The 17,363-nt window shown below is 48.4% G+C and overlaps 2 protein-coding genes across 2 annotated transcripts; both read right to left on the bottom strand.

Annotated features, from left to right (window-relative positions):
* Nucleotides 1-3,296: 3,296 nt before the first annotated feature.
* LOC116629321 (myeloid cell surface antigen CD33-like) lies at nucleotides 3,297-6,433 on the bottom strand. Its single transcript, XM_032399621.1, has 6 exons — nucleotides 6,364-6,433; nucleotides 5,946-6,293; nucleotides 5,465-5,743; nucleotides 5,191-5,238; nucleotides 3,813-3,909; nucleotides 3,297-3,579 (listed from the first exon to the last, which is right to left on the bottom strand). The coding sequence occupies exons 1-6, from the start codon at nucleotides 6,431-6,433 to the stop codon at nucleotides 3,381-3,383; spliced, it is 1,041 nt and encodes a 346-aa protein (XP_032255512.1). The 3' UTR covers nucleotides 3,297-3,380.
* Nucleotides 6,434-14,273: 7,840 nt separating this feature from the next.
* Nucleotides 14,274-17,358, bottom strand: LOC116629322 (myeloid cell surface antigen CD33-like; the record flags this gene model as incomplete). Its single annotated transcript, XM_032399622.1, is given in 3 exon segments — nucleotides 14,274-14,371; nucleotides 16,745-17,023; nucleotides 17,226-17,358. Coding segments are annotated over 3 exon segments (510 nt in total), but the record flags the coding sequence as incomplete, so codon positions are not given.
* Nucleotides 17,359-17,363: the final 5 nt, after the last annotated feature.

Below are 17,363 nucleotides of genomic sequence, written 5' to 3'. Positions count from 1 at the left end.
GGACATCTATAACATCTATGACATCTATGGGGTCATCTTTGGCATCTCTCACACCCATTAGGTAGAGGCAGTGAACTATCTTTGCTCATATCCCACACACACTCTATCACTCCATTAGCAAATCCTGATTCATCATTGTTACCCAGGACTAAGTCTGACTTATGGACTGAATTGTGTCCATATGTGGAACTTATATGTTGAAGCTCTAACACCTAATGTGACTATATTTGGAGATGGGGCCCTTAGAGAGGTAATTAAGTTTAAACAAGGACATTAAGGTAGGGCCCCAAATGACTTATGTCCTTATAAGAAGAACAGACACTGGAGATGTGTGTACACAGAGAAAAGGCCAGGTGAGGACGTGGAGAGAAGGCAGCCACCTGCAAACCAAGGGGAGAGTTTTCAGAAGAAGCTAACCCTGCTGGCACCTTGATCTTGGACTTCAGCCTTCACAATTGTTTCTGAAGATGTTTCTGTAGTTTAAGCCACTCCATCTATGGTATCTTTTTATGGGAGCCCTAGCAAACTGATACAGTCTGCTTTATCTCTTGCCTGGGTTATTTCAGTGTCTTCCTTATCTTGTCTCCTCTTTTCTGCCCTAACCTGCTATAGGCATTCTCAGTGCAGCAGCCAGAGTTATCCCATTAAAAAGAGCATCAGCTTGGGGAACCCAGCTGGCTCAGTCAATAGAGCATGCGACTCTTGATCTCAAGGTCATGAGTTCAAGCCCCACATTGGACGTGGAGCCTACTTAAAATATATATATATATCCTGCACAGATTTCCTAAAATGCTTATAATTTCCTAAGTGAGAAGAATGCTAGGAGGATCTTCTGTTCTAATGTTTGGTCTTTGACCCTGGTTCCTGACACAGAGCTCCTAAATCCCTTGGAATTTCCTGGACAACAGCAGCATCTTTTGTTCTAATGACATAAATCTTGGTGGGCTCCTGGATGGGGGCTGGTCACAGAAAGGCCAAGCCGTGGTTAGAGGCTTGGAAGTTTCAGCCCCATGTCCTCATCCTCCAGGAAGGGAAGAGGAGCTGAAAATGGAGGTAATGATCTATCAGGTCTATGTGAGGAGGCCTCCATAAAAATCCCAATAGTACAGGGTTGGGGGGGGGGGTGGATGGGGGGCTTCGGGGGTGGGGAAAATGGGGGGGGGGGGGGGGGGGGGGGCACACCTGGAAAGGGGATGGAAGCTCCATGCATCTCTTCCATCTAGATGTTGATCTATATCCTTCATCACATCCTTTTATAATAGACTGGTACAAAGTAAGTAAACTGCCTTCCCGAGTTCTGTGGGCCGCTGTGACCAATTAATTAAAACTGAGGAGGGGGCTTGTGGGAACCACCGATTTACAGTCAGTTAGTTGGTCAGAAGCACAGGTGATGACCTAGGCTTGTGACTGGCATCTGAAGGTGGAGTGGGACAGCCTTGCGGGACTGAGCCCATCACCTGTGGGATCTGATGCTAGCTCCAGGTAGATAGTGTCAGAATTAAGTTGAATTATAGGACACCCAGCTGGTGTCAGAGAGAATTATTTGGTGTGGGGAAAACCACACACACATTTAGTGTCCAAAAGTGTCAGAAATAGTAACTCTGTGTGGTTTTCCTTACATTGTCACTCTTCTCCAAATACATAGGTAATTATGATGAATTGCAGCCCCCATGCCTCTCCATCTTCATTTCTTACCCACCATTACCCACTGCCCACACCCACACAGCTCTGCTTTAGAAACACTGTCCATCTTGCTGTTTCTCCCACACATCAAGTATGCCCCAACCTCAGAACCCCCAAACCTTGCTTAGATAGAGCCTTAGTGATGCTCTCAGGGCTCACACTACACTCCTTCACTTTGGCTCTGGCGGGTTTTTTCTCAAAGACTCCAGCCCCAGGACTGTCATCCCTCATTCTTCCATCTAATTCCCCTCCAAAACACCATTTCCTATCAATTTCTTGCATATTTTTGCTACTTATCTGTTCACTGTTTTCATCTCCCCCCCCCAGCAATAAATGTAAGTCCTTGACCTCAGGGACATTTTATATTTGTAACATATGTATTTGTAAAAACACAGATATTACCCAAGCACCCAGAACAATCAACAAGTGGGAGATATTTGAGAAAAGAATGAATGCATGCATGGTGATTGCAGATCATGTGCTCAGAAACCTCAGTGGTGTCCACCTTAGTCAGAGATTGATTGATTGATTGATTGATTGTTTTTTTAAGTAGGCTCCACACCCAGCATGGAGCCCAGCGTGGGGCTTGAACTCACAACCCTGAGATCAAGACCCGAGCCAAGATCAAGAGTCGGATGTTTAACTGATTGAGCCACCCGGGCACCCCCTTAGTCAGAGTTTTAAATAAATAAACGCCAGTCAGAGTTTGGAAATGAGCAGGACTAGGGCAGGATGACATAGACACATGAGAAGGAGCGCACGCCAAGCAACGATTCTGAGATGCAAAAAGCTCACTCTGCTTGAGGCAAGTGAGCAGGCTGGTATAGGGGGATTGCAGCATTGAAGGTGACTCTGGGTTTCCTGCCCCAAATGCCAGACCAAGTTGTTTGGGCACCCGACTTCCGGCAGTGTGGAGGAGGAGTGCTTTTCAGACTTGGGCATATGGGACAAGGATCTTTGTGGAGGAGAGGTGGGAGGGCTGCAGCAGGATAAGGACTAAGAGGGGAGCTCAGCTCAAGGGGAGTGGTTGCATTATGCTGTACTGAGAAGAACAGACGTGCTCTGCAGCATATTGGTGCAAGAAGTGCAAGGCTGGGGCAGGACAGGGTCGGGTCTCTGGTGGAGTGTCAGGGACACAAGTGCCATCAGGGAGGTGGACAACCAGCAGGAAGAATATGCTTAGGAGTGCATTCACCACATGTTTCTGAGGCTTTGACATCTGGGGCCTTGCTAACCTTAGAGGAACTGTCCAGGCCAGAACTAGCCAATCTCTAGAGATGGTGGACTTGCTTGCAAGCATGCCTTTCACATGCAAACCAATCCGTCCAAAGCTCACTCTCCAACCCCTCCTTACATTCTGGGCCACTATTCCTCTGCCTAATCGCCCCAGGGCCAGGAACCAAACAACTAGGGATGCCCCAACACCCCAGAGCCTGCTGAAATGATTCAAACTAGCCAATCCTGAATCTGCTTACCCTGTCTCACCGTGCCTTTCCTGTGGAAACTGCAATAAAGGCCCTACCCATGTCTCCCTTTGCCCCCTCTGCCTCCTGACCCACCTTAGCCCTGACCCATGTGGTCCTGTGTGGGGTGGTGTGCCTCTCCTCCTGGGAACTATGAGTAACAGAGTGCCTTTTCAGTGGCAATCACCTCCTGATCTGTTGGCCTCAGACACCTGGATAATAAAACCTACATTTTCAAACAAGCAGGAAGGTGATGAGCTCATTTCTGGACATGCTGAATGGAGCATGGCTGTGGGCCACCCCAAGAGATGCGGAAGAGAGTCTGCACACCAGGACACCCACGTCACTCACCAAGGGAGCTGGCTCTACCACCGGGTGGATGCCGTCCACGCCCACTTCTCTCTGGGATGCTCTCCTCCTGCAGCTCTTCACTCTGACGGAGACACCAGAGTCTCTGACATAGGGTCACTCTTCTGAGGCAGTTTGAGGGGGGGTGAGCCCAGGAGCCTTCACAGCAAGGCTTTGTAACAAGGTCCCCATGCTCCTAGACTGCTGGGACCAGGGCTGGGAACACACGCGTACCTGGCACCCTTCGCCCTTGCTCCAGGACCTCACAACCCCTGCAAGTTCCACTTCTCCCCTCTCCCCCATACCCACCCAGCTCACCCAAAGAAGATAAGGCAGAGGCAGAGAGCGAACAGTGTGGTGATGCCAGCTCCTGCAATGGCACCTAGCATCACTCCTGACCAGATCCCCAGTTTCCCTGCAGACAGAGACACTTGGGGTGAACTCCAGTTTTGATGAGCCGGCATGAGTCTCTTCCTCTTTAGCACGCAGAGAGCAGTACCCTTCCCCTCCTGTCCAGGGTTCAGCCCTGAAGGTCTCCCACCCATTGCAGGACCTCAGCCTCCACCAGAAGGACATGGTCTATGTGACACCTTCTATCCACACCATCTGGCCCCTGCACCCTGTCCAGCAAATGTCATCTCTTCTAGGACCCAAGTTCTTCCCCATGCAGGGTCTCTCTGCAACAGACTCCGGACCTGGCTGCAGCAGGACCAAGAGACTCTGGGCCTCGTGGGCACTCCAGAGAGAGAGACGTATGCACAGAGCTCTGTGGGACACAGAAAGTCCCTCCTTCCTTCCAGGGAGGGTGTCTGAATCTCCTCTCCTGGCCTCCACTGGCCCTATCACTCAGGGTCAAAGTGGTCTTTCGTGCTTCCAGAAGCAGGTGGAAGCAGTGATATTCTCAGAGCTTCAGCTCTCCTTGTCCTTCCTGGCCATGTCTCCTGAGAGCCCAACACCCAGAGTGAGGGATGTGTCTCTGGGCATCACCTATCAGCCATATGGTGGGCACCGAAAGAGTCCTAATGGGGCTCACTGTCCAGGTGGGGGCCAGATGTCATTACCAATGGGAATAGAACAGTGGGGGTAAGGCTGGGCTCAGAGAGAGGTCAAGGTGAGGGCTGAGGAATGATAGTGAAAGAATGGCCCAGAGACATTTTGGGGCAGTAAAACTACTCTGCATGATACCACTAGATGGATACATGTCATTATAAATTCTCCAATCCATAGAAGGTACAATACCAAGAATGAACCCTAATGTCAACTATGGACTGTTAGTGATAAACGCATGCCTATGTAGGTTTAATTGTAACAAAGGTACGCTCTGTTGGGGGATGTTGATAGTGAAGAGGCTATGCATGTAAAAGCAGGGCTTTTGGGGAAATCTCTCTACCTTCAGCCCAATTTTGCCAAGAACTTAAAACTCCCCTTCTAAAAATAAAGGTTACTAAAAATGCCTCAGGCCTTCAGAGACCAGAGGAAGATAAAGAGCATAATCAAGATGGTGGGGAGAAAACTGCAGGTCACCCTGGCAAGACCAGAGAGAGAGGGTATGGGAGAGGAGGACTGAGGGGGCTTCTCATGTCTAACCACAGCTCCCCAACACACCCCCACCCGTTGAGTCTCAAGTCCCACTCAGACACAACCTGACAGAGACCCTGGCCAGTCAATGCCCCATGGATGGGAGGCTCCTTCCTACCTGGTCTGTGTCCCAGGCAGACACCAGTTGTTGGGTTCTGTGTGGCACCTGGGATGGGAAGAAGGGATTTCCCTCTTCAGTGGGGCAGGGTGATGTGAGATACATGTAGGCATCCCCCTATCCCCAGAAACCACAGAAATAAGGAGGGACAGGGCTTGAGTCCTTCTAGGTCCCACACTCAGCCAGACCTCCTGGTAAAACACCAAGGCTGCCCAACCTGGCCTTCCCTCCCCTCACTCCTTCAGGGACCTGGGCATCCTGGCCCCACGCTCACAGGTGACATTGAGCTGGACGGTCCTTTCCACCATCACACCAGCTGCAGGGAAGTACACCTGACAGGTGAGGTTGGTGCCATGGTCCTGGGGCTGTGGGGTGAGGGTGAGCACTGAGGAGAGGTGGGTCCTGGGGCCCAGGGAGGTGAGGGCCACTGACATCCAGGAGAAGATGGGAGGCGTGCCCTGCTCACAGGCCCAGGGCACAGAGCAGGTCAGGTTCCCGGGGCGGCCAGACTCCAGGGTCCCTGGGATGAGGATGTCAGGTGTGCGGGTCAGGGCTGTGAGGAGATGGGGAGACACGGGAATCAGGAAGAGGGTCTGAGGTGAGGCCCTGAGAGAAACCTCAGGGTTTGGTTCAGCTCCTGCCTCTGAGTTCTGACATGGTTACTCCCAGTCCCTCCCAGGAAGTGAGTCCCATCCTGGCTCTGACCCAGGACCTCTGTCCTTCCCCTGTGGCCTCACCTGGAGTCTGCTCCTTACCCGTCACACACACGGAGAGCTGGTTCTGTAGGTAACTATATTTCACAGAAGACCCTCTCTCCACCCTAAAGAAGTATGTCCCCGAATCCCTTCTCTGTGCATCTCTGATGTCCAGGGAGCAGTTGTAGTCCCGGGGGTCCCCGAGGAGGTGGAATCGGCCCTGGGTCTCCTCCTGCACTTTACGACCTGGGTTGGTTGTGGCCACTGGAGCATCCTGGTGTACACTGGCCCCTTTCTGGAACCAGGAGCCAAGAGCAGGGAAAGACTCAGTCCAGAACCTATTGGGGTAAGAGAAGCTGCAGGGCACGGAGATGCACAGGCCCTCCTGCACTGTCAGGGACGCCGGCACTTGCAGCCAGAATCTTGAACGCTGAGCCAGGGACCCTGTGGGGAATCGAGGGTCAGCAGCAGCCCCCACCCGCCTGCCCCCCACCCTCGGCCCACTCACCTGCCCACAGCAGGGGCAGAAAAAGCGGCGGCAGCAGCATCTTTGAGATGGAGCGTGTGTGGGCTTCCTGTGAGTGAAGAAGAGGAAGGCCATGGGAGGGAGGCTGAGGGGGCCCACGGGAAGCTGGGGAGGAGCACAAGGCCTTGTGGTTCACAGAAGAGGAACTGCAGTGCCAGAGCTCCCCCTCTCTCTATGCACAGCAGCCACGCCCTTGGCCAGAGACCAGGGAGCCCCATCCAGGGAGGAGAGACCAGCAGCAGACCCCGTGTCCTGCCCCCCATCTCGGCACCTCCCTCTGGCACCGGAGACTGGACCAGGACCTCTGAGGACATGCGAGGAATGGGACACAGTGAATCTCCTAAGGTCTTCCCACCTGAGGGGCTTGTCTGAGCAGCATCGTCTACACCAGGGAGCTAGTCAACTCCTGGCTAGACCTGGAAGGTCACAGCCTCATCTAGACCCTCAGGTGTTCTGTCCTGCAAGGTGGAGGATTCTTTAGGTCTGTGTGAGCCTCTGGGGCAGAAGAAAAGGGATCCTGGGTGAAGAGAAGGCAGGAGCCATTGATTCATTGATTCATTCATTCTCCAAATACTTAGTGAACATCTATGTTGACTGAACTGGAGACAAGACAGCTGGGCCTGACCTGGTTCATCCCTTGACATGGTCCTCACCCAGGGTGCCACTTCCTCCGTAGACACACTGCACTTTCGCTTTGTCCCTGTGAGGTTCACACCTGCAGACACCTGGACTTTTTAAATGTGTCTGTGGACCTACTGGATATTTTCTAAATATACAAGGATGGGTCCTTTCTTCTTCTACTTCTATTATGCTGACTCATGAAGTTTCAAAGGCATCTCCAAAATGAAAACAATGTAGTATCTTCATGTAAAAGAGAAGGGAGAACAATGTTCATGAACCAGTGGAAAATCTTTTCCATGAATGCTGTCTATGCAGCGGTGCATGGACTGAAGCAATTTTTTTAGTTCCTCTTCATAGAAATTAGCATTTCCTGTGATGTTAAAAATCAGCTTCTCAAGGTGAAACGTGGCTCAAAACACATGTCACTGCAGAAAACATAAGTGGAATGAATATGCAGCTGCAATTAAAATCGCAGGTTCTGCCCATGTGATTTTCCATTTCACTCTGTGGAGCCGCATCTGGCAAATCGTTGATGCCTATATATACAATATAAATATATAATTGCATTTGCCATCATACAGTTGTAAAGCCTTCCAAACACAGCAGTAGTACCTAAAGAAATGTTCCTTAAACATTACTAACATAGAGCTATTTTGCACCTCATCTGATAAATGAGGAATGGAGTCTGCAGTAAGTAAAATCACACCTTATTCTAGGTTATTCAAAATGTAGGATTGTGGCACATAACAGAAAACCCAAAGTGATGGCTTTACAGTAAAGAGAGTTATACCATTTTCATGGACTGGAAGGTTCTGTGAGTTCACATGATGTTTCTTTAATGAACTTTGTACTTTTTATAAGATAAAACGTAACCACTTGAAGTGCGCATTTTTATGACTTATGACAAATGTATACCTCCACAATGGAGACATAGAACATAACCACCAACCCAAATATGTTTCTGGAACCTCTTTGCAGCTCATCACTGCCACCTCCAGCCCCAGGTAACATTGATCTCGTCTCTGTCATGGTGAATTAATTTGGCTTATTTGAGAATTTCCTAGAAATGTACTCATTTGTGTGTTCTGGATTCTCTCACTTAGCATACTACTTTTGAAATTGATCCAAATTGAATTTGTAGTTCATAATATATGATTACTAAGTATTATTCCATGATATGGGTATATTATAATCTTTTATTTATTCACCTATTGAATTCACGTTTGAAATTTTCAAGTTTTGGCTATATGAAAGTGAAACTTTTTATGGGCATATTTCCATCCTCATGAGTATATACAAGAAGTATAATTGTGAAACTAACATAAGATTGTGTCAACCATACTTCAATTAAAAAATAGACATAAAAAATGCTAAAGAAGAGAGAAGACCCCTCCATAAGAGTATAATTGTTGGGTCAAAGAGTAACTGCATATTTCACACTAATAGGAATTGCTAAACTACTCTCCAAAATAGATTGAACCTTTACCACTCCTCTCCACAATGTTCCAGAATTCTAGTTCCTCCACAGTCTTCTTAACACTTGATATTGACAGGGCACCTGGGTGGCTCAGTCGTTGGGTGTCTGCCTTCGGCTCAGGGGTCCTGGGATCGAGCCCCGCATCGGGCTCCCTGCTCCGCGGGAAGCCTGCTTCTCCCTCTCCCGCTCCCCCTGCTTGTGTTCCCTCTCTCGCTGTGTCTCTGTCAAATAAATAAATAAAATCTTTAAAAACAAAACAAAACAAAACACTTGATATTGACAGCCTTTTAAATTTTAGCAGAAGGGTGGTGGTTTCTCAATGTGTTCTTAAATTATTAATTTATTCTAATTAGACATAGTGAGATTCACTTGTTATTACCTACAATTCTGTGAAGTTTGATGGATGTATAGAATTATGTAACCATAGCCACGGTTAAGGGACTGAAGAGTGCCATTCCCCAAAATGCTTTTCCTCCTGTCCCTTGGTGGCCAAACCCTCCCTCCAACCATAACCTCTGCAAAAATGCTGGTCTGTTCTCCATCCCTATAGTTCTGTTGTTTACTGAATGTCACAGAATCAGAATTATACCAAAAGTAGCCTTCAAAGTCTGGCTTCATTCACTTGGCATACTGCATTAGAGGGCCCTCCATGTTGTTGGTTATGTATGCCAATAATTTTTTACTGTATTTGCTGCTGGCACTTCACTGTTTCTCTGTACCCTCATGTTGTATACACTATCCCTAGGAGACCATTGGAGTTGTTTCTAGGTTTGGGGTGGCTATGAATAAAGGAACTGTCAATATTCACAGGCAGGCTTCTGTGGGAACGTGTTTTTATTTCTACTGGGTAAATATCTAGGCATCGAGTTGCTTGGTCCCACAAGCGGTGTAGGTTTAACTGAGACAAAACTGCCAAAATGTCCTCCAAAGTGGCTGTACCATTTGGTGTTTCCACCAACAGTGTGTAGTGAGTTCTGGTTGCTCCACATTCTCTTTAGTATTTGACATTACCAGGATTTTTCTTTTATTTGTGTTTGGGTTATTTAGCCCTTCCAAGAGGTGTGCACTGGTATCTCATCCTGGTTTTACTCTGGGATTTCCTCGGCACAAGTGAGGGTGAGCATGTTTTCATGTGCTCATTTGCCATCCATTGTCCTTCTTTGCTGAAGTGGCTGATTTAAATCTTTGGCTGCTCTGTTTTTACTAGAGTAAAATATGCAGAACAAAACATTTACCCTCTAACCATTGTCCAGGTCAGTGGTATTAAGCACATTCTCGTTGTTGTGCAATCATCACCACTGTCCATCTCCACAACTTTTTTCATCATCCCAATCTGATATTGTGTGCCGATTAAATTAATAACCCTTGATTCCCCCCTGTCCCCCACCCATCCCCTGAGCTTGACAACCATCATTCTATTTTCTGTGTCTATGAATTTGCCTACTCTAGATACATGATGTAAGTGGAATCTTCCAGGATTTTTCCTTTTGTGACTGGCTTATTGCACTTAGAATAATGTGCTCAATCCATGCTGTAGAATGTGTCAAACTTTCCATCTTTTTAAGACTGCATAATATGCCATTGTATGGACATACCACCTTTTGTGTATCTGTTAATCTGTTGGTAGACCCTTGGGTTGCTTCCACCTTTTAGCGCTTATGAATAATGCTGCCATGAACAAGGATGTAGAAATATCTATTCAAGTGCCTACCTTGGATCCTTTGGGTGTATACCCAGCTGTGTAATGCCATGTTTAATTTTTTGAGGAACTGCCGTACTAATTCCACAACAAATGCACCATTTTACAATTTCAAGAGCAAAACACAGGAGTTCCACTTTCTCTGCATCCAGGCCAACATTTGTTATTTCCTGCTTTTTGTTTCATTTTGTTTTTTTCATAATTGCCATCAGAATGAGTGTGAAGGGGTTTCTCATTGTGCGCTTGTTATCTGCATTTTGCTGATAGTAGATGTTGAGCAGCATTTCATGTGCTTAGTGGTCATTTGGATACTTTTTGAGAAATATCTATTCAAATCCTTTGTTAATTTGTAAATACAGTTGTTTGTTTTTTTGTTGTTGAGACACAATTTTTTATACAATTAGGTTTTGTTTGTTTGTTTACTTATTGCTTTGCCTTGATATATTCTAGATACAACCCTTTCATCAGATACATATTTGTAGGTATTTTCTCTCTGTCACTTTTCTTTCAGCTCCGTTAATAGTGGCTTTTACAGAACTGCAGGTCCCTGTTCCCCAAGATGTGTGTCATGCCCGAGGTGACCACTGGTGCATCAAGACATGGAAGAGCAAAGTAAAGAAGGTCAGGGGGCCAGATGGGGACATATAGGGGTGGAAAAATCCCTTGGGCCGAGCAGTGGGCTGAATAATGACCCCAAACATACCCAGATCTTAATCCCTGGAAACTAGATGTTACCTTACAGGAAGCAGGGTCTTTGCCGATGGGATGAAGTTACGGATCTGGACTGTGGGGATCAACCTAGATTATCTGGGTTGGGTCCTAAATCTATCAGAGTGTCCTTCTAAAGGGGAAGCAGAGGGTGACTTCCTGCACACAGAGCAGCATTAAGTAACATGACCACAGACCCAGAGTGGAGCAGTGACACCCCACGTTACGGAATGCTGGCAGCCACCATCACGGGCAAGAAGCAGGAGAAGGATTCTCTCCTTGAGCCTCTGGAGAGCATGGAGCTCAACCACTCTTGATTTCTGTGCAGCAAAGCTGCTTTGGATTCTGGGGTTCAGGACATAGCCCCCAAGATGTGTCACCTTGGCATCGTGACCCTTTCAGGCTGAAGGATTTTGAGAAATGGCAGGTGGAGGAAGGACTTTGTGACTTTTCCCTCCCTCTACCCAGAGGAATGGAGCGTCACATGTCTGATGACAGGTGGACCCAGAGAAGGATCTGGCAAGCAGGTCTCATCAAGCCCCTCCAGTTACTACCCACAGTCAAACCCTTTGTTCTCCCAGGTGTGGCTCCAACTTTTCACTCTTCACCAAATCTAGCAAAACCGCCTCAGGTTTAACTGTTTATTTGGGTCTTCATTTCCTTATGAAGGCTCCTGTGCCACATAAATCTCATATGAAATACATTTGTATACTTTCCTCTGATTCACCTGTCTTGTGTTACATGGTCCCAGGGAGATCTCCCAGTAGAGGGAAACAATGTGTCTCCTTCCTAACACAGCTTTCTGACCTTCCTGTGAGAGCTTACATTTCTTTCGTTTTAAGACCCCAGGAGTGTGGCATTTGTTACAAGGGCCCCAGGAAGCTAATACGGGTGGGAAATCAGAGATGCCCCCTCCAGGAGGAATGCAGAGAAGGACAGAAAACAACCCGCATCTCCAGACACTTGCTCTGTTCCTCTTTGCAGCAAAGTCCTCACAAGGTTGTCTGTACCCCTTCTGCCATCTCCCCTGAATCTCCTGAACTTGCTCCAACCACATCTTCACCCCTTTCCTGCCCCTTTTGTCAAATCTGCCATTCTTGGGTCCCCAGTGACAAATGTCTCTCCAAGTGCCTCTATTTTTCTATGTGCAGTCAGTCCCTTTCCTCCCTATCGATTATCCCCTTCCAGGAGCTGCAGGATTTAACATCTCCCACCTGGACCCCTCTGCTGATTCCAGGCAATCACAGCCTGCTCCATCCCTGACATTCTCAGAATGAGCATCTCTAAAGTCCTTGACTCCATCCTGCCAGATGCTCAGGGAAGACACTGGGCATCATTCTTTCTCCTCTCTTTCGCCTACTCCCCACATCCATTGGAATATCCTGCTCAGTTTATCTTCATAATATATCCAAAAATAAGTCCCCACTTTCTCTGGTTGGAGCCAGCATCATGTCCCACCTGAAGTAGCCAGCAGTGCACTTCCCCATCTCTGTCTTGCTGTCATGGACCCACTCTGGCTGGTCCTGAGCAAAACAGCCATGGGGATCCTATTGAAAGGAAAGTTCAATCATATCTCTGCTCTCCTCAAAGGCTTCCAGATTTCTTGCATTTTCTGCAAGGCTCACATGGTCTGCACCAGGAAAATGTCTGTATCCTATGGTATCTGCACTCCTACCACTGGGTCTCCACCCCCATGAGGTCTCCACTTCCTCAAGGTCTCCACACCCTTGGGGTCTGCATCCCATGGGGTCTGCACCCCCATCCCACAAGGTCTGCGCCCCCACCAGATCAGCACCATCGTCCCAGCATCCCCACTTTGCATTTTTGTCCTCTCAACCTCAGCCTCTGGTTTCCACACCAGCCCTCCTCCTGTCTCAGAGTTACTTCACTCACCTTTCCCCATTTTCCATTTCTTGGGATAATTTTCTCTCAGGCAAATATAGAACCTGCTTTGTCACCTGCCTTCAAGTCTTTGGTCAAATGTCACCTCCTCAACTCTTGGTTCAGAACATGGTCCCCAGTATGTCACGTGTTCCTCAGTCTGCATGGTTTTTCTGCAAACACATATTCTACCCAAAATGCTCTAATATTATTTCTTATTTATTTCTTTTGATTTCTTGTCTCCAGAATGACAGGTTCTTGATGACAGAGATTTTGCTGTGTTCACTGATGCACCCCAAACTAGGTGGCATATAGTAGGTGTTCAATAGTACTTGTTGAAAGAGTCTGTTAATAACTGAGTACAACTTGATTCAAAATCATGTCACACACACACACACACACACACACACACACAGAGCTGGGTGGCTTTTAAGACTGAGCCTGAAGATGATTAGGACTTGGAGATGCAGGATTGGGGAGGAAAGGGCACTTCAGGAGTAGGAAAGGCACATGCAAAGTCTCAGATCAGGAAAACCCTAACCCAGCTGGGTGTGGAGACGTTGCAAGATGCAGGGAGAGGTAGAGATCTCGTGGAAGGTCTAGCAGGGAATGGACCATGCCAGGCCTTCAAATCCAGCTTTTTGTACCTTGGTCTTGACTCTGGAGAGGGATCATAGCTGTTCATGCTGTGGAGGAAGCGGATGATATTGATCTCCTAAGGCTCAGTGAGTTGAGGAGAGAAGGGGAGGCAGGAGGCTGGTGGGTTAGAGGCCCAGAGAAGACAGGAGGCCATAGGAACAAGCAGTGTCAGGATGGGGAGGAGACTGGCATCAGGATGAGCTTAGGAGGAAGGAAGGACAAGACTGAGTGATGTACTGGATCAAGCAGAAGGGAGGGAGGTCACAGTGGAGAACCACACTGCGGTTCTGGTCTAGAGATAGGAGCCATGTCAACCATGTGAGAGAAACTCAGCAGGGAAGTAGGTTCGGGAGGAATGAGGTAGCTCAACATTGCCCATGCTGAGTGGAGCAATCCTGAGGCCATCCTGGGGGAGGTGTTGGTGGGATCTTGGGTGGTGAGCTGCCCACATCACTCACCTGAGGGATTAACTGGGGGCCATGTTTGCCTCCGCCAGGTCCCCTGCAGGCCTGGCTGTCTCCTTCCTGAAGAACTTCCCTCTGAAAGAAGAGACCAGGGTCTTTCAGTCTAATCATGTGTGTGCAGGGTGAACTGACTCACCCTTTTCCCAGTTAAGGGGTTGGAGGACTGACTGAGGTGGGAGAGGGCAGGTCTGGTCCCACAGATCACCTTGAGCTCAGCAGGCACATCTCATCGTGGACACAGGGTGGAATCCTCACACCTGGTGGGCTTCCCACCTGCCCCATCCTCAGCCTGTTCAGTCCCTCCTGCACTGGTTCTGGGACTCAGTCACATGCCCCCACCCTCCCCACCCCTCCCCTTCCCCTGAGGCAGTGCTCACATGAGGATGATGAGGCAGAGGAGGAGGAACAGGGTCTTGACAGCAGCTTCCCCAATGGCCACCAAAACCAATTCTGCCACAGGCCCTGATTTTCCTGTAGGGACATTGGACGAGGACAGATTCATGAGCTTGAATGCAACCCTGTGTCCTTGACTCCCAGCGGGGCTCCGGACATTGGTTCTCCAAGCCTTCCTTCATCACTGGATGTGGGACCACCTGTGCCAGGGCCTCATACCACCTCATACACTGCCCTTCCAGCAGTAGGACTGGACAAATATGCATAAGCTGGACTTCATCAAAATGAATCCTCTTGTTCATTTGATGCTATTTAGAATGTAAGAAGGCAACCTACATATTGGGAAGAAATATTTGCCAATCACAGATCTGATAAGGGGATAGTATCCAGCACATATAAAGAACACTTACAACTCAACCACAAAAAGGCAATCAATCCACTTTAAAAATGGGCAGAAGACTTAAAAAGTTTCTTCAGAGAAGATATATCAATGACAAATATGTCCATGTAAAAATGAACATTAGTCATTATGTAAATACAAACCAGACCACACTGAGATATTCCCTCACACCCACTGGTAGGCTATAATTATTTTGAAAAGGAAAATAACAATGTTGGGAAGAATGTGTAGAAATGGAAACCCTCACACACTGCTGGTGGGAGTGTAATATGGTGCTGCCGCTGTGGGAAAGAGTCTGGCATTATCCTCAAAAAGTTAAAACATAGAAACTAGGCCTTGACCCTGCATTTCCACTCCTCAACACATGCTCCCAAATACTGAAAAGAATGTTCAAACAAAAACGTGTCCTTCAGTGTTCATAGTAGCATTATCATAGCCCCAAACAGAAACCACCCATATGTCCATCACCCAATCAGTGGATGGATAGAATGTGGTACATCCATACAGTAGAATAGTATCCAGACAAAAAGGAATTAGTACTCATACATGCCCTATGGATGGCCCTTGAAAACATTTTGGTAAAATGAAAGAAGCCAGACGCATAAGACCATAGTTTGTAGGATTTCATTTAGTTGACATATCCCCAGTAGGCAAATCCACAGAGACAGAAGGCAGATTCGTGGTTGCAGGGGTCAGGAGGAGGGGGAATGGGGAGTGACTGCCTAAGAGGTAGGTGATGACAATGCAGGGCGGATGGAGTCAGGTAGTGGTGATGGTCCTACAACACTGTGAATGTCCTGAGAACCACATGTTTTGCACTTTGAAATGGTTAAAATGGCAAAGTTCATTTTAGGTGAATTTTTCCTCAAGGAAATAATACTGCATATACATAAAAAATACTGGATGGAGATAGCAGTTGCCACCCAATACTGGCAAAGATCAGAACATTCATCCCATGCAAGCTTGGTGAAAACATACACTTTGAGCCCTGACTGTTGGGAGCATAAACCTGTCCACCCTCTGTGGAGAAAATTTGGTCCCGTCTCTCAAGATTTCAAAGAACCTGCGATCGAGCTATTTTGGTTTTAGGAATGTATCCCACAGACATAAACACACACACACAGAATGAGATGCAAGACTATGGATTGCAATGTTGCAGTGTTTCTGTTAGTAGAATAAAATGAATGCCATGATTTCCCATTAGAAGACACACACAGAATCATAATCTACCCACGGGGAGGAATACTCCACAGTCTAGGAGAAGATCGAGGGCAGTCTGTACTACTGATATCAGAGGACCCTCAGATCCCCTAGGCAAACACACCAAGGCTCAGAGCAGTCTATGGACACGGGTCACTTCCCAGGAGGGGACTGGGTATCTGAAGACAAATTCTGCTGTGCATTTTGAAAGTCTGTCTATGTGAATATATTACCTGTTCAGAAGTACATAAATAAGCAATTATTAGGGAGAATAAAAGATGGGCCAGGAGGAGTCATCAGGAGATGCATGATAAGGGGCAGATCTGCTGGGTGCATGTTGCCCTGTTCTCCTCTTCTCCTGATACCGGTGTGGGGGGGTGTGCAGATGTGGTGGGAGGGGGGGCCAATGCGGACAGCTGCTCACAGGGCCATGGGGGCTGGGGAGGGGGAGGAAACACTGAGTTCACACACAGGGGGTCCTGGTAACCAGGGTGAGTTTAGAAAGATGCAGGGACCCAACTCTGGCTGAGCTTTGAAGAGCCCCACTCTCTATACCCTGGGAGGAGGCTCCTTCCTACCTGTGGTGTGTCTCAGGTAGACACCAGTTGTTGGGTTCTGTGTGGCACCTGGGATGGGAAGAGGGGATTTTCCTCTTCAGTGGGGTGGGGTGAAGTGAGATACATGTAAGCATCCCCCTACTCCCAGAAACCACAGAAACAAGGAGGGACAGGGCTTGAGTCCTTCTAGGTCTCACACTCAGTGACCTCCAGGACTAAAGCACGAAGCATCCCAGGCTGGCCTTCCCTCCCTTCACCCCTTCAGGGACCTGGGCATCCTGGCCACACACTCACAGGTGACATTGAGCTGGACGGTCCTTTCCACCATCACACCAGCTGCAGGGAAGTACACCTGACAGGTGAGGTTGGTGCCATGGTCCTGGGGCTGTGGGGTGAGGGTGAGCACTGAGGAGAGGTGGGTCCTGGGGCCCAGGGAGGTGAGGGCCACTGACATCCAGGAGAAGATGGGAGGCGTGCCCTGCTCACAGGCCCAGGGCACAGAGCAGGTCAGGTTCCCGGGGCGGCCAGACTCCAGGGTCTCTGGGATGAGGATGTCAGGTGTGCGGGTCAGGGCTGTGAGGAGATGGGGAGACACGGGAATCAGGAAGAGGGTCTGAGGTGAGGCCCTGAGAGAAGCCTCAGGGTTTGGTTCAGCTCCTGCCTCTGAGTTCTGACATGGGTTACCCCCAGTCCCTCCCAGGAAGTAAGTCCCATCCCGGCTCTGACCCAGGACCTCTGTCCTTCCCTGTGGCCTCACCTGGAGTCTGCTCCTTACCTGTCACACGCACGGAGAGCTGGTTCTGTAGGTAATTATATTTCACATAAGACCCTCTCTCCACCCTAAAGAAGTATGTCCCCGAGTCCCTTCTCTGTGCATCTCTGATGTCCAGGGAGCAGTTGTAGTCCCGGGGGT

This window comes from Phoca vitulina, unplaced genomic scaffold (genome assembly GCF_004348235.1).
Source record: "Phoca vitulina isolate PV1807 unplaced genomic scaffold, GSC_HSeal_1.0 scaffold609, whole genome shotgun sequence".
Taxonomy (NCBI): Eukaryota; Metazoa; Chordata; class Mammalia; order Carnivora; family Phocidae; genus Phoca; species Phoca vitulina.
This window is presented reverse-complemented; position numbering and strand designations above follow the sequence as displayed.

What these genes read in the sequence shown, in the direction of transcription:
- LOC116629321 (XM_032399621.1), bottom strand. Translation starts at nt 6,433, where the DNA reads ATGCTGCTGCCGCCGCTTTTTCTGCCCCTGCTGTGGGCAGGTGAGTGG. An exon ending in CGAGGGTGGGGGGCAGGCGG is followed by an intron (nt 6,294 to 6,363) that starts GTGGGGGCTGCT and finishes TCTGGCTGCAAG; the next exon opens with TGCCGGCGTCCCTGACAGTG. An exon ending in GCTCTCCGTGTGTGTGACGG is followed by an intron (nt 5,744 to 5,945) that starts GTAAGGAGCAGA and finishes ATCTCCTCACAG; the next exon opens with CCCTGACCCGCACACCTGAC.